This window comes from Pyrus communis, chromosome 6 (genome assembly GCF_963583255.1).
Source record: "Pyrus communis chromosome 6, drPyrComm1.1, whole genome shotgun sequence".
Classification (NCBI taxonomy): domain Eukaryota; kingdom Viridiplantae; phylum Streptophyta; class Magnoliopsida; order Rosales; family Rosaceae; genus Pyrus; species Pyrus communis.
This window is the reverse complement of record NC_084808.1, coordinates 23,093,049-23,110,633: the sequence shown is the minus strand read 5'-3', so window position 1 is coordinate 23,110,633 and position 17,585 is coordinate 23,093,049. Positions and strand designations below refer to the sequence as shown.

Below are 17,585 nucleotides of genomic sequence, written 5' to 3'. Positions count from 1 at the left end.
AGGCCTGAAAAGTGCTTTTTGTTCCCATCGGTTTTGCCTCCTCAACCAAATCAAACGGATAGTTTAGTTAGTCCCGGTACTGTTACACTGCCCGCCCAATCAGTAATGTCAAACACAGGATCTCACAAAATGTACGGAAAAGCCTCCTTCGCTCTCATTGTCGCCTTCCTCCTCCTCATCACCTACTCAATCTTCATCGGCACCGTCGACGTCCGATCGTACTTCCTCCCGCTCGTCCCCTTATCGCCGCCGCCGGCAGCCGCCCAGTCTCTATGCGCCACCACCTCCCCGCCTCTCAAAGTCTACATGTACGATCTCCCGCGCCGCTTCAACGTCGGAATTATGAACCGCCGGAGCACCGATCAGACTCCGGTGACCGCCCGCACTTGGCCTCCGTGGCCCAAGAATTCCGGGCTCAAGAGGCAGCATAGTGTTGAGTACTGGATGATGGGCTCGCTTTTGTCCGACGGTAATGGCGGTGATGGGAGAGAGGCGGTTAGGGTTTCTGATCCGGAATTGGCCGATGCCTTCTTTGTGCCGTTTTTCTCTTCGTTGAGCTTCAATACTCATGGGCACAACATGACCGACCCGGCTACTCAGATTGATCGCCAATTGCAGGTAATCAATTGGGCTTTGTTTCTTGGTGTTCATGTTTATCTGTGGATTAGTCAGTTGTTCTGGAGCAATTTGATAGTTTTGTGTTGAATTGGGTCGTCGAAAACATCGAATTTTGATGCCTTGATCGAGCTTGATTGTCGCATATATTTGGAAATTAAAGTTTCATTTTTCTGCTGAAAATTGAGAAAGATGTGGGTTTTCTGAATATAGAAGACATATTAACAACTGGGGTTTTATTCTATAGCTGACATATCGAATTCACAGCCCGGGACTTGTTTGATTTATGACATTTGCAAAAAAAAAAAAAAAAAGGTAGAACGAATTGTCGAAAGTTAGAACTTAGAATGTGTTTGGATGATGGTTTCGCCAATTAGATGGCTGCTTAGTTAATTCTGCGACTTTTTGTGTAGAATGGTAGTTCTGGTTCTACCATTAACTTTTTTATCTTTATTTGGTCTTCATCAAAGAATGCTTCGTTGGATGTGTGGGCACACAAGAAAGGATAAGATTAGGAATGAGGATATCCGAGGTAAAGTAGGAGTAGCCAAAATTGAAGGAAAGATGAGAGAAAATCGGTTACGGTGGTTTGGACATGTGAAACGAAGGCCTACTGACGCTCCGTTTAGAAGATGCGATTACGGGACAGAGGTTCAGGGCCGAAGGGGTAGAGGAATCTTAGGAAGACTTTGGAAGAGACTCTAAGAAAAGACTTAGAGTACTTGGATCTAACAGAAGACATGACACAGAACCGAGCGCAATGGCGTTCTAGGATTCATATAGCCAACCCCACTTAGTGGGAAAAGGCTTTGTTGTTGTTGTTGTTGTTGTTATTTGGTCTTCATCAACCAGCTTCTGAAATTATACAAGTCCTGCATCTAGTGCTAGCTATTTTTAAATTCAATGTCATATAGGTCTTAGTTGTGTGTCCAATTGACCTTTTTTCGTGTGTGTTATAATATTCTGTTATGACTAATTTTTAGTTACTTATATTTTCAGGTAGATTTATTGAAAATCTTGGGGGAATCAAAGTACTGGCAAAGATCTGGAGGGAGAGACCATGTTATCCCTATGACACATCCGAATGCTTTCAGATTTCTTCGGCCACAGGTCAATGCATCAATTCAGATTGTTGTAGATTTTGGAAGGTATCCTCATGTCATGTCAAATCTGAGCAAAGATGTGGTCACTCCATATGTGCACGTTGTGGATTCCTTTACAGACGATAACCATCCAGATCCATTTGAGTCCCGCACTACGCTTCTTTTCTTCCAGGGAAGGACATACAGGAAAGATGTATGCTAGCTTAAAAGTTGCTTGAAATAAAATCATTCAGTCCTAAAACCTTGTATTTTGATCTATAGTTGATTATCTTTGGTCTCATTGTATGCAGGAAGGCATTGTTCGTGTTAAATTGGCTAAAGTCTTAGCTGGTTACAATGATGTTCACTATGAGCGGAGTGTTGCAACAGGAGATAACATAAAATCGGTATGTATGGAGTATGGATTCTTATAATGGTTCATAAATATTACTGTTTTGTGCATTTCTTGGTCCTGGAAAGTATGGATTTTGCACACTAGTCACTGGAAATGATTATTTGTCTGGAAATGATTATTTGTCTTCCTTGACATAATTTCCGTTTCTTTATGGTCATAATTTCCGTTTCTTTATGGTCTTTCGCCTTCTTATTAAAACTATTTCTGTGCATTCCGTACTCCTTCTACTTGGTAGTTTCTATCTGGATATCTCCATGCAATGATTGCAAACTCCTTAATTTCATTTTATTAAAGAAAAATGGATGAGGGAAGTAATCATTGGAGGGACTCCAAGCAAATGAGTTTTAAAATTATGCTCTTAGTTGATACCTTTTACCCTCACTTAAAGACAACGGGCAGGTTGGAGGCGCATGGAAACTTACATTCATTTCATGTGATCCGCTTTGTCCTTCAGAGGGTTAATTTTCCCTTTGCATGTGAGGATTTTATTGGTGGCCATCATAAGTATGAGTAATGATTCATATATTAGTGTATCTTCTAATGTATCTCATTCTTTTTTCTTTCTGTTATATCAGTCTACGAAACGGATGCGTTTATCAAAATTTTGTCTGCATCCGGCTGGAGACACTCCGTCTTCTTGTCGCCTATTTGATGCTATTGTGAGCCACTGTGTTCCCGTCATTGTGAGCGATGAAATTGAGCTCCCGTTTGAGGATGAAATTGACTACACCAAATTCTCACTATTCTTCTCATTCAAAGAGGCTTTGGAACCTGATTACATGGTTAATCAGCTTCGTAATGTTTCAAGGGAGAGATGGATTGAAATGTGGGGGACACTAAAGAATATTTCCCACCATTTTGAATTCCATTACCCCTCAGAGAAAGAGGATGCGATCAATATGCTATGGAGACAGGTGAAGAACAAGCTCTCTGCCGTCAAACTTTCTGTACATAGAAGCCGGAGGTTGAAAATACCAGACTGGTGGCGGAGGAGAAAGTGATTTCAGGAGATTGCATTTTTTTGTACACTCAAGATCTTTATTTTTTTCCATCATAGTGACAACCCTTAAAGGGGTAAAGAAATATAGGTACCACAACACCCACAGATTCTGCGGGTAATGTTTGAGAGATTCAATAGCGTTCTTCACAGCATGCGGCTTGTCTATTCATTCACCCGCCAATTTTTTGTGCCAGTTGAGAGATTCAGTAGCGTTCTTCAAGTCAAATATTGAGAGGTATTCTCTCTTGATGATGCGATTGCACTGGGTCACTAATTTTCCAACAATTGCTGGTTGTCTGACCTTCGAACACTGTAAATTTGAGTCCTAATGTTGTAGTAACACGGGGCTGTTCGCATTGAACGACAGATGTATAGTATTCGTGGGTAGTCGTCCAGTTGATTTTTTCGTCGGAAAGACAGATGTTGCCGTTGAGATGGCTAAACAAATTGATGGCCCTCCAAAGAAATGTGGTTTCCAATTTGGTCAATCAGATCGAAGTCTATGTAAAATTTGCTTAATTAAAGTAGATTTGTTGAAGGCAGCTTGTAAATTTGTGGCAAATTAATAGTTTTCTAACTTAAATCTTGTATTTGAAAACCAATCAGGTGATACAAACATGTCAAACGGGAAACAAAGTGATAAGGTGGAACTGAAATCCCCAAGTTTTGTAGTCGGCTTGGAATCCTGGTGCTTAAATTGCATACAGAGCTTGTCCTCTCCATTCATCGATTCCGTTAATTCAAGGTTTTGCTTGAATTAGCGGAAATGCCTTGTACGATCCTCCTTTTTCCTCCCAAAGTAATCATTGCACTATATAAAACATTGTCGAGTACAGCGATTAACATGTAGCACAAAATTGAAGCTCACCTTGCACATGCCAACGCTTACGGACTCGACATGCTTTCCTCCTAACGGGAAAACTGATGTTAACTTGGCGATTCCCACAAGTTCGAGAACATCGGCACGTTTAGACAAACAAACAAACACGACGAAGTTTAAACACACACATTGTAACTGTGAAGAAAATTAACATGTTCCAACGGCGGAAACTTCCCAGCCAACACCTTTCACCGTTTTTACTTTGCTCATTGCAGTACTTCTGCTACCTGCACACTGCTTTAGCTTGAAACAAACCGAATCAAATTACCATTGAGCCTGTAGCTAAATTATACAGTGTTCCTTACAGTAATGAATTAATCTGAGGAGGGCGAGCCTTAGTTCAACGGAAATGTTGCTCATTTGTGATAAAATGTCACGGGTTCGAGTCGTGAAAACAACATTTTTGGAAAGCAAGAGTAAGGCTGTGTACCACACACGTTCCCCATAACTCTCACAAAGTGGAGAACCTTGTTGGTTTCGAGTTGCCCTTTAGTTGGAAAAATCAATGTTGACAGGAGGACAGTTAATTTCTAGAGTAATGCTAGGGAGACTAAATTTGTAGACTAAGTTTTGTAAACTAAATGACATGGAAGTTGATAATTGGATTATTACTTAAACGTTGATAAACGTGCTTATTTATTATTGGTGACACATCATTTAGTTTGCAATTTTAGTTTATAAATTTAATTTTCCTAGCATTGCTCATTGACTTACTTGTAAAGTGGCTGTCACAATGTGCCTCGGTAGCTTCTAGTTTCGCGTAATCAAAATGTACGATGCAGATATTAAAAGGAAATTGTACATTAAGTCCGTTAATCTGTAAAATGGTTTTTATCACAAATGGTCTCTGAGATTGATCAAACTCATCATTTGGTCCCTCACTTCAAAATCAATCAATGTCGTCACTGACATTCACTACCCCACATCAACTTTGGTCATTCTGTTAAGATTCCGTCAACTATTCTGTTAGTTTGTAAGTGGGACCCATAAATCCAATGAAATGGTGACACATGGATTACACAAAATAAGAGTTTTTATCGTAAATGGTCATTGACATTGGTCCATGCACATTTGAGGGTTTCAAAAGTTTAACATCGAATTTCAATTCATGCTTAAGACCACCCAGAAAACAACTCTTAAGCAGAATATGACCCAAATCAGAAGTTTGATTAGCAAGCCTCCTAAATTCAAAGATATACTCATGTAATGTACCTGTTTGGCGAAGATTGAACAGGATTCAACACTATTGTCAAACTCCGAGGGCCTAAACTCCCTACAAAATGCTCGGGTGAAATCCTCCCAACGAGGAGTTGAGCGAGTGCAATCCATCCACTGAAACCACTGCAGAGGTTCACTTTCAAGATGAAAATAGGCGGTGAGCACTTTTTGATTCTCCGGTGTGTGGTAGAAGGCAAAGAACTGGTCAGCCTTATAGATCCAGGCCAACGGATCGTCCCTCTATGTGAAATGTGGAAAATCAATGCGAAGAGTCCACATTGGTCGAGGCGGTGGACCACCACCACCACCACCAGTCCCATTCGAGCTTCGAGGCAATTGGATCTGCTCCCAATTGCATGGAGGAAAATGATCGGAGTTCCCTGGAGCGGAAGATCCCTCACCATTACTATGATCAGTAAGTTCACGTCGAAATTGCTCGAAATAGATGGGAAACTGGTGATTGAATTGGGCCGAAAGCTAGGAATCCATGGCAGCAGCAATAGCTGTGGAAACAGAAGAGTTCACATTCTCGACGATGAGAGCCAGAATGAAAGCAAAAGTGGCTTCTAAGGCAAAAACGTGAGCATCCATGGTTATGGCGCGGGTAGTAACAGTGTAGCAGGCATACACGGAAGGGAGCCAAGATCGTTAGATGATACCAATGTTAGTACCCCGCTAATTTGGGTTCAACCTTGACCTGCAACAATGGTGGAATTGCAGAGATAATAAGAGAGCAAATTGAAAAGTATTTTAATATTGATTTTTCATATATCCAAGGGAAATATAACAACCATTTGCTGCCTTCACTTAGTGCGTGAATGCCAGCTCAACCAAAAAAACAAAAGTCTATTTAACTAGCCCTCAATTTAGACTCTATTACAAAAAGACCCCCAATTTCTCCTAACAATTAACTCCCTATGACAATTTTATCCAATGCTTTGCTATTAAAGCAATATCAGATTTGGAATCACATCACATAATTCTGCAAAAGACCTGTTTGGGTTATTATTTAATTTTGGGCTTCAAGAAAAGAAAGCCCAAAAAAGCTCAATAATGGAGATTTTGCCCGAGGCCCAGGGTCAAGCTCAAATACCCATCTCGAGACAATATAACGACTCCCCATTTAATGTAAAGGTTAGGTGCTTACAAGAGAAGTGACAACCGATGGAAATCAATCCACCTACTCTCGGCCCAAAAGCACTTTCTGAATGGCAAAACATGTAAAAATACTGATGACTCACTACCCTTCAGTTGCTTGCAGGCAGAAACAATACAGTTTGGTTAATTCGCCTATAAAATGAGGAAGAGGGCCTAAAGACAAGGACTCTCAACCAATCAAACAAACAAACATACAACTTGCCTCTTAGTCAAGCAAATACCCAGAAAGTTGTGCTTTTTCCAGATTCTGTACCCTTTTAGCCTTAAACTCCCCTTAAAAAGACATATTTTGTCTAGTGTAAAAGCTCTGCTACATTTTCTAAATGTTGTAGTATCGATTCTCTTAGGTAAACATGTTCACCACTCATCATATTTTAAGTACTCAACCCTCTGTAACTATAAAGAGAAGAGACCGCAAGACGTTTAAACCTTGCCCGACAAGGTGAAATCTTGCCCGACTCTCTTTGTTTTGTCTTTAAGTTAATAGATATGGTGTTATGATGTATTCCCCAGTATATATTCAAGTCATTTCTAGCCTTTTGATAAGCCAAAGTTCATTCAGTTCTCAGATCTGGTTCACTTAATGGTTTTACCGTCATAAAAAGACTAAATGTGAATTGAACTGATAACTCGATTAGATCTGGACCTCCACCCTTTAAGCATACAAGATAACTAACTAAAAGTCCTTGATCTCAAGGCATAGAAAAAAAACTTAATGTAGACTTAACTCATCTATGACAATCCTTTGATAACAAGAAGTCATAATAACTTGGGGTTCAAGTAATCGGCTTAAACACACTTGTTCTACATCTGCCATACTGAGATGGCAATGGCACGCCTAAGCACTCAATTAGTTTTGATCGTGAGTCTGAAGGTCTACACCTAAGGCCCCACAAAGGCACCTTTCAGAACTAACTTTATCCTCCTCTTGCAGCATCTCGGCAAGCTGGAGCCCGACAATCAACCAAAGTGCCAACTCCTCGGGGAGCTGTGTGCTCAAGCCAGAGACCCATCCCAGTAAGATTTCCTACTCGAACATAGTTTTGGCACGCCCGGTAGGATCACAAGTCTTGTATATAAAGAAAACGAAAGAAAGAACAAACCTTCAAGATGAAGACAGAGCAGAAAACACCCAAGTGTACACCAAGATCTAGCATGACAAATATCCCCAAAGACTTGCAAGGGCCTGTCTTAATGGAAAACCCGACTCTTTCTGAGAAATCAGGAAAGAGGGTCATAAATGAAGACCTGCAGGCTACCATGATTGCTATCTTGAAAAGCATGGAAAAAAACTCTCTAGAAACGAAAGAGGAAATAAGCAGACACTGTTCCTTAACAGGAAATCTGCAAAGAAGGTTAGATCTAGAATATTCTACCCCTGAAAATGACCATATTAGAGAAATGATGAGAGAAACCAGCCCTGTTGAGGAGCTAGTTATTCCTCTGTTTCCTTTACTTGAGGAGAAGATGAATAAAACGGGCCAGAAATAAAGTTGTTGCTGGAAGAGCCACATGCTGATACAATGATGATATTGATCCCTTTCTACCGATCCCAGTAAACATGATCAACCTAACAAGGGCAGAGAAAAAGAAAGGGAAAGCCATTTGGGAAGTGAGAGCAGAAATGAGGCCAATTGAGAGACTAACTGAATGAGTTATCAAGCTGCCCGAAAAACCTAAAACTGCTATAATAAAAGTAGTGCTATACAGCAGGTATCAATGTGAATGTGAACAAGAAGTACCAACAGCAAGAACCATCCTTGATCAGGAGCTGATCAAGAGAAGGGATAAGGAAGAACATGAAAACCGTGTGAACGTCATGAGGGCAGCTAAGAAAGAAACCTCTAGCAACGTCTTCCAGAGGTTGGGAGGAGACACTCAGCCTAAAAACTTGTCAAAAGTATTTAGAAACTATGAAGTTTCAGAAGAAGTGGAGGACAATAAGGCCAAGACGCCAAGGTGGGTGGATGTGAGGCCATCCCAACTAAGTTATGCTGGTGGAGATATTAGGATGAAGGGAAGAACACAAAACCCAATCACAAAGAAAAATCTTGCCCAACTTGGGCGAAGATGGTATATAGTAGGAGGGGATGAAAGACCTGTCAATGAGATGGAAGCCTTCATGATCAGGAGAATCCAAAGGCAGCATAGGGCCCATATGAACTCGTTGAAAGTTCCCACTACTTTAGAAACCTCGGAGAATGTAAAGTTCAAAAATGTACCTTATGAAGGGAGAAATCAACCTCATTGGAGAAGTAAAAAGGAGGTGAAGAAGGCAAACAGTAAAACCGAAAAGGAAGGAGATCATAAACCACATAGCCCCCATCCTGGAAAGTATAGAATCTTGAAGAGAGCTCAGGAAGATATGATAATGATGCCGACACCTAAGTGGAGCCTGGAGTTAATCTGTTTAGGAACAATCTCACCCGAGAGAATGATACCTTCACAATTCTTAGTTAACACTATTTGTGAGAGCCTAGCGTAGGCACAAAACTTTGTCATAACTCAAGAGGAGGCGTTGCCTAAACTGATGCTGCCAGAAGAAGCACATGCTTGGTTGGATGAGTTTATGAACCACATTAAGGGCAAGGAGAAAGATTTACCCGAACCCAGTAACTTCCACGTAAGCATGACATATGTTTTATCAACCATGTTTCACACCGAGCATGATGAACATCCCACGATGGAAGGTGATTACTTGGCGACAGAACCTATAATGGCACATGTTAGTGTTCAATAAGCAGGAAAAAAATAACCCAGCCAGGCAGGCTTTCCCGAGCAATCAATGAAGAAGCCTGAGAGAATATACTCAGACAAAATGGTATTCGTTCGCTCGAGTTTGGCCTTGGCCAACCATCTCAAGCCCATATATGTAACTGCTCACTTGGAGAGAGTACCATTCAAGAGGATCTTGATTGATGGAAGGGCCGCAATCAATGTCCTGCCATACAAGCAGGTGAAGAGAATGTGCAGAGGTGAGAATGATCTTATCCCCACAGATCTCACAGTTTCTAGTTTCTCGGGAACTATCACCAGGACTCATGGGATACTGCCATTAGAGGTTAATTTGGGTTCGAAACAGATCATGCCGGCCTTTTTTATTATAGACAATACTCCCACTTATAGGGGCTTTACTAGGCAGAGATTAGATTCATGAGAGTTTCTCTGTGCCATCTACCTTACACCAACAAGTGGTTGTCTACCATGAAGAAGGAGAAACAGAACCTGGACTCTGGGAGATTGTAGAGGTCAAATCACGGCCATTCTTCCCTACAGCCAACGTTGCAGAAGCCAACTTCTACAATCCCAGTGTTGGGATTCTTCAATGTTCAAGAGTTGATAAGAAGGGCTGCCCAACTAAGGTGAAGGTCCAAAAGCTTCTAGAGCAAAGGCTATCTCTTACAAAGGAATAATGAGATCGGCCTTTTATCATCCCAATTCCCCAACACCATTAAATGTCAAAAAAGAAAAAGAATGACCAAGTAGTTGCAGTTAGGTCCTTCATAAAAAGATTGTTGGTGTATGGGAGAGAGAGGAAACAAGAGAGGGAAAACTCAGCCAAGGAATAAGAAAAGTGAAGTGAAGAGGCTTCAAGCAACCGAGTGAGTAAAGAAGAATCTTTTGGGGAAGAGTTAAAAGCAACCATACAAATGGCTGAATGTATATATGATCTAGATGGGCCAGATGATTTGCCCGAGAATCTAGAGTTGGTTGAGTTTTTGTGTGTAGAGCCTGACAAACCAGCCCCAGAAGTACAAGACCCTTTGGAAACCATTAATTTAGGGATTGAGGAGGATCCAAGACTTATATAGATCAGTGGTTTATTGGAAACCATGGATCGGGCAAAGATTGTCGATCTTCTGTAAAGATTGTTTTGCTTGGCATTACACCGAGATGCCAGGTTTAGATTCAACCTTGGTAGAACACAAAATGCCTATTAAGGAGGGATTTAAACCTGTCAAGCAAGCACCATGGAGGATGTCAAAAGAAATTGAAGAAAATGTCAAAAAAGAAATCGAAAGGCTGGTGAAGGCCGGATTTATTAGGCCTGCCAAATATGTTGAGTGGTTGGCCAACATTGTACCTTTTTAAAAAGCTTTAACTAAAGCAGTTAAATGTTATGTTGACTATAGAAACATTAATAGAGCCATGCCTAAAGATGAATACCCCATGCCTATGGCTGACCTATCCATAGATGCGGTTACTAAATACAAAGTTCTATCTTTCATGGATGGGAATGGTGGTTACAATTAGATAAAAATGGCTAAGGAAGATATACATAAAACATCTTTTTCATGACTTGATTGGCCATAGCATGCAGGTATATATTGATGACATCGTGGTAAAGTCCAAAACTGAATAGCAGCATTTGATGGACCTTAGATAAGCCTTAACAAGAACGAGGATCCATAAGCTAAAGATGAATCCAAAGAAATGTGCTTTTGGGGTAAGATCAGGCAACTTTTTGGGATTCCTTGTTCATCAAAGAGGAATGTAGTTCGACAAGAACAAAGCTCGGGCAATAATGGAGTCACCTCCCCCTACCAATAAAGTACAACTACAAAGGCTAATAGGAAAAATCAACTTCTTAAGGAGATTCATTGCCAATTTAGTGGGCAAGATTCAGCCGCTAACTCCTCTGCTGAGACTAAAAGACAAAGAAGAGTTCGAGTGGGGCCCACCACACCAAAAGGCTTTTGACATCATAAAAGCTTACTTAGCTTCTCCACTAGTGCTCATGCCACCTCAGAAAGTGAAGCCATTGAAGCTTTATATTTCTACCTCTGAGAAATCAATTGGAAGCTTGCTGGCCCAAAACAATGAAGGTGGGAAAGAACAAGCCATATATTACCTCAGTAGAGTCTTTACTGAGGTAGAGACAAGGTATACTTCAATGGAAAAATTATGTTTAGCTTTGTATGTTACTGCTTGCAAGCTAAGGCATTACATGTTGCCTTGCCACATCCACATCATTGCCAAAACCAACGTGATCAAATATATGTTGTCAAAACCAATGTTGACAGGTAGAATTGGAAAGTAGATTCTCGCACTGTTAGAATTCATTTTTCAGTATATACCTCAAAGAGCGATCAAGGGACAGACAATAGCGGACTTCTTAGTCGAACATCAAGAAACAGGAGATGAGCTTATCAACATCTTGGAACTCTGAAGGTGGCTAACCTTTGGATCCTACTAAGCAAAGCCCTCTCGGGCAGGGAAGAATAGGTTCAACAGGAAGTAAAAAGGGTATCCAGCCTTTGGATTACCCCATGGAGGCTATATTTTGATGGATCTTGTACCCAAAATGCGGCGAGAATGGGGATTATCATCATTGATCCTAGAGGAACTCATCATTGTTATTCCTTCTTCCTAAATTATCAAGAAACTACTAACAATCGGGCAGAATCTGAGGCATCAATAATTGGCCTAGAGATCTTGGTAGAGTTGGGGGCAACTAAAGTCAAGGTATTCGGTGATTCAGAGTTAGTGGTAAATCAGTTGAATGAGGAGTACAAGTGCAGACACATTACCATGGCCGATTATTACTTAGCGGCCGCTCAATTGTTAAGCTATTGGGGCACTAAAATATCAGTCGGCCATATCCCTAGAGGATCAAACGCGATTGCCAACAAGATGGCACAATTGGTTTCTAGAGTACAAATCCAAAAAATGAGGTTTGAAGGGGATATCGAAATCCAGAGAAGAATATCCATTCTATCCTTGAAAGGGGATTCAATGTAGATATGTTAATTGAGGAAATAGAGATAGAAGATTAGAGAACACCTATTGTTCAGTATTTAAAAAACCCATCATTCCCCATAAATAAGAAAAATAGACAACAAGCAACTAAATACATCATGTGGGATAAATCTATGCTAAGAAAAACTCCAAACAGACTGTTATTTAGGCCAAGATGAATCAATGAGGGTAATGGCCAAAGTACATGAAAGGATCTTTCGGGCACATCAAGCTAGAACTAAGATGAGATGGCTGCTTAGAAGGTACGGTTATTTCTGGCCCAAGATGGAGAAGGATTGCAAAGTTTATGCCCGAGGGTGTAAGGAATGCCAAATAAATGGGCCTCTTCAACATGTGCCCTCAGTGCCTTTAAACCCCGTAGTCAAGCCTTGGCTCTTCAGAGGATGAGCAATGGACTTCATCGGGCAAATTCACCCATCTTCTAGCAAAGGACACACGTTCATAATCATGGCAATGGATTACTTCACCAAGTGGGTAGAAGCTTCAGCAGTGAAGACAATCACCTCGGCTGCAGTCAAGAAGTTCATTAAAACTAAGATCCTACATAGATTCGAGTGCCCAAGATGATTGTCACAGACCGTGGACCATCTTTTATTTCAAAGGAAGTGGAGGAGTTCGCAGGAAAGTTTAAAATAAAGATGATTCGGTCTAGTCTTTATTAACCTCAGTCAAACGGTTAAGCATAAGCTAACAACAAGGTTTTGGTGAACATTATCAAGAAGATGGTGGCAGAAAGCCCCGAAAAGTGGCACGAGAGGTTGGGAGATACTTTGTGGGCTTATAGAACTTCCAAGAGAGTAGGAACTGAAACTATTCCTTATGCCCTAACCTTCAGGCAAGATGTTGTCCTCTCTATGGAAATTAATGTGAATTCTATTAGGATTCAGCACCAATTCGGGCTACATAGTGAAGAATACATTCAAGCTATGTGTCAAGGAATTGAAGATCTTGATGTAGCCCGAATCGAAGCCATAGACAAAATCCAGGAGGTAAAGAGAGCTGTTGCCCGAGCATACAATAAAAAGGTAAAAATAAAAACTTTCAAGGAAGGAGAGTTGGTTTGGAAAGCTATTTTGCCTTTGGGAGCTCAAATCAGAGGCTTTGGAAAATGGAGCACGACTTGGGAAAGTCCTTTCATTATTAACAAAATACTGGACAAAGGTGGATATTACTTAGTAGATGTGGAGGGAGGCTTACAAAAGCATCCAATCAATGTTAAATTCCTGAAGAAATATCACCCAACCCTATGGGTTGTTAGGGACTGTTACGTAGAAGAAGAAGTATAAGCGTCGCATGAAATCTAAAGTCAGTTTCGTGCTTATCATATATGGATCTCAAGAGGATGAAAGACAAAGTGATTTAAAGAAATCTTGTTCATTTCAGCGAATGTTGCCAGATTTAGCTCAATGGTTTTACATCCTTAACTAGGGAAGTTATTCGAAAAAGATGGGTTTACATTTTGCCCGACTCCTCTTAAAACATTATTACTAGTGGCCAGATATGTTTTAGTATGTCAAACCTTCATTTGTTGTCTTGACTTCTTCGAATCTTATGTGTCTTCGCCCGAAAGCCCGACCAAGTTGTGTAGCCAATCAAGTCGTGGTAGTTAATCCCTAAGCATACATCTATGATGATGAAGTGACCAAGAAAGCAGAAGCTATGAGGAAGTCTAGGCTTGTGAATATCAGTGTAAGCGGGATTTACAGGTGCAATTAAGGTTGCTCGGTTACTCCTCAATGTTATAGAAGTCCTAAAGCGGAAGCGGGGAGTAATGCGCCTTTCTGAAGATATTATAAGAACTGATTTCTTATTAGGCATGTTATCTCCAACAATGATTGGGACCTGAGAAGTCCATGCAAATTCCAAGGGATGCACTCCTCCCTCTTTGAAAGAAAGCCCAGTATAAAGGCCTACCCTAGGACAATAAAGGGCATTAAAAAGGTGATGCATGGTGGAAATGTCACATCCCGACCCAGGCCCCCACCACTTCCTGGGCTCGACTCCACCGTAGCACAATATTGTCTGTTGTGAGCCCCGACCGCGCCCTCACGGTTTTGTTTCTGGGAACTCACACAAGAATTTCCCAGTGGGTCACCCATCCTAGGAATGCGCTCGCTCGAACTCGCTTAACTTCGAAGTTCCGATGGAACCCGAAGCCAATGAGCTCTCAAAATGCCTCGTGCTAGGTAGAGATGAGAATATACATATAATGGTTAGAGGATCCACTCCCCTAGGCGATGTGGGATGTTACAGAAAATCTTTTCACCATTCTCAAAGGAAAATTGGATTCATCTGGCTTCGGGTATCTTTGAGAAGAAGATGGGAAGAAAAGTTAGAATTATGAGGGTCTGAAAACGTTTAAAAGCTTTGAGAGATTCTGGGAAGATTTTGATAATTCATAAAGACTCAAATTGGTTAAAGTATTTAGCCAAATAATGGAATTGAAGGGAGTTTTATAGTGAAGGATCAAGTGATAGTTGGGATTCATGGGTTAGCGCAAAGGACCCAGTTCACAAACGGCTGCATTAAGATGGCACAAGTTCCGAGTAAAGGCTTGCGACGGTGGTTACTGAAAAGCGGCTGTTCAATCATTATTAGCACCTCAGTTTGCATGCTTAACAATGATTAAGGGGGCACTATTTGGGTTATTATTTAACTTTGGGCTTCAAGAAGAGAAAGCCAAAAAGAGCTCAATAAAGGAGATTTTGCCCAAGGCCCAGGGTCAAGGCCAGATACCCATCTTGAGACAATATGACGGCTCTCCATTTAATGCAAAGATTAGGTGCTTACAAGAGAAGTGACAACTGATGGAAATCAGTCCACCTACTCTCGGCCCAAAAGCACTTTCTGAATGGCAGAACATGTAAAAATACTGATGACTCACTATCATTCAGTTGCTTTCGGGTAAGAACAGAAACAATACAGTTGGGTTAATTCGCCTATAAAAGGATGAAGATGGCCTAGAGACAATGACTCTCAACCAATCAAACAAACAAACATGTAACTTGCCTCTCAGTTAGACAAATACCCAGAAAACTGTGCTTTGTCTAGATTTTGTACCCTTTTAGCCTTAAACTCCTCTTAAAAAGACATATTTTGTTTAGTGTAAACGCTCTACTACCTTTTCTAAATGTTGTAATATCGATTCTCTTAGGTAAACCTGTTCACTACTCATCCTTCTTTAAGTACTCAACCCTCTGTAACTACAAAAAGAAAAGACCGTAAGACATTTAAACCTTATCCAACAAGGTGAAATCTTGCTCGACTTTTTTTTTTTTGTCTTTAAGTTAATAGATCTGGTGTTATGATGTATTCCCCAGTATATATTCAAGTCATTTCCAGTCTTTTGATAAGCCAAAGTTCATTCAATTCTCAGATCTGGTTCACTTAATGGTTTTACTGTCATAAGAAGACTAAATGTGAATTGAACTAATGACTTGATCAGATCTGAACCTCCACCCTTTAAGCATAAAAGATAACCAACTAAAAGTCCTTGATCTCAAGGCATAGAAAATAATTTAATGTAGACTTAACCCATCTACGACAATCATTTGATAACAAGAAGTCATAATAACTTAGGGCGCAAGTAATCGGCTTAAACACACTTGTTCTACATTTGCCATACTGAGATGACAATGGTACGCCTAAGCACTCCGTTAGTTTTGATCGTAAGCCCCAAAGCCTACACCTAAGGCCTCACAAATGCACCTTTCAGAACTAACTTTGTCCTCCTCTTGCAACATCTCGGCAAGCCGGACCCCAGCAATCAACCAAAGTGCCAACTCCTCCAGAAGCTGCGTGCTCAAGCCAGGGACCCCCTCCTAGCGAGATTTCCTGCCCGAACAAGACCCATTTGGCGAAGTTTCACCAACTTTTCAGCATAATCGTCGAAATCGGATGGCCCAAACTCCCTGCAAAATACCCTGGTGAAATCCTCCCATTTAGGGTAGTTCTTGACACAATTCCTCCACTGGCACTATTGAAGAGTTTCACCCTCCATGTGAAGGGAAGCCATCTTAACCTTCTTCTCAATTAGAACTCTAAAGTAATCAAAATAGTGTTATGCCTTGTATATCCAACCAAGTAGGACGTCACCATCCCCAAATCTTGGAAAATCAATCTTCATCAACGGCGGTCACTGCTGAAAATTGGTATCTTGTCAATTCAATTGATTGGGATCTAAAGAATTAGGATTGGTTTGGGTTTCTTCAGTCGATTTGCTCAGAAAAATGACATAATTATTTTCTTGAATTTCCCAATGCAAGAGCTCATGACGAGTATCAATTTCATCTAGCCGCTCGAGAATGTTGGCGTAAGCAGCCTAAATCGCATCAGACTCTATGGCTTTCTTCACCGATGGCGTGATACCAATGTTAAAATGTGAAAATCGGTATTTTAAATATTATATATATATATATATATATGTGTGTAGAGAGTTATAGAGAGAGAAATATAAGGAGTTAGCGAGGATTTGATACTTCGGGATTGGTATTTAGTTGTCTTGCCAAGGTTCTGATAATCGAGGTGAGTAGTTTATATAATGTGTTTCAAAATATTCTTATTTTCTGATAAATGAAAATCATGAGATTATCGTGGGTTTTGAGCTATTTTCAAATATCTATCTATTTTAAAGTCAAACATGTTGGATTTTGTGTAAACATTTTATGATGGGATATATATTGTATGTGAAATTACTTGAGATGTTTATGGAACATGAGAGGTGTTGCATTAGTCTGAGGGATAAATGTAAACTACACAAGGGGACATTAGGGTAGGAAGGCCATTTAGGGTCACATGTTGAGTTACAATTTATGAAGGATATAATGAAGACGTAAATGGATGATGTGATATGGAATTATGTGGCTAAGCTTTGATATTACTCTCATATTTTCTAGCGTGTGTAAAACGGCATCACTTGACTGCCATATTACATATTCTACTCACTGAGCGGCAGTGGTTGTTGCTCACCCCTCACCTTTATATTTTTCAAATGAGTTATTTAGCAAGACAAGTACTAGACGAGTTGAGGTTGTGATTGAGGAGACATTTCAAGATTTTAATTTATTTTGTACACCCTGTAAAGATGTTTGGAGTTATTTTTATAAAAAGAAGTTTGTTTTTCATTTTATTTTTATTCTTACTTGCGCCCGAGCGCGGAGTTGAATTTTCCATCGACCCCAGGTCCATGGCGTGACATAAAACCCAAGCATTCAACCTTGACTCATGCAAGAGATATTAACAACGGAACTTTCTTATTCACAACTAACTTTTACAATCAAATACATTTCCAGGTATATAGCTAAAATATCTCCTTAAAGTTGAGGTCAGTAATTAACAAACCAAATATCACATCTAACAACTTGTTAATTAGTGGGTGACCACTAACAAAATGACACTTGTACAACCCAGTTTCCTAATAGGATAACTCGGGACTGGCTACAAAGAGTTAAAAGAGAT

General features: G+C 40.4%; 1 protein-coding gene across 1 annotated transcript; it reads left to right on the top strand.

Moving 5' to 3' along the window:
* On the top strand, nucleotides 1-3,795 carry LOC137738107 (probable arabinosyltransferase ARAD1). Its single transcript, XM_068477717.1, has 4 exons — nucleotides 1-618; nucleotides 1,615-1,911; nucleotides 2,009-2,104; nucleotides 2,688-3,795. Exons 1-4 carry the CDS (start codon nucleotides 106-108, stop codon nucleotides 3,111-3,113), a joined length of 1,332 nt encoding a protein of 443 aa, XP_068333818.1. The 5' UTR covers nucleotides 1-105; the 3' UTR covers nucleotides 3,114-3,795.
* The last annotated feature ends 13,790 nt before the right edge of the window (nucleotides 3,796-17,585 follow it).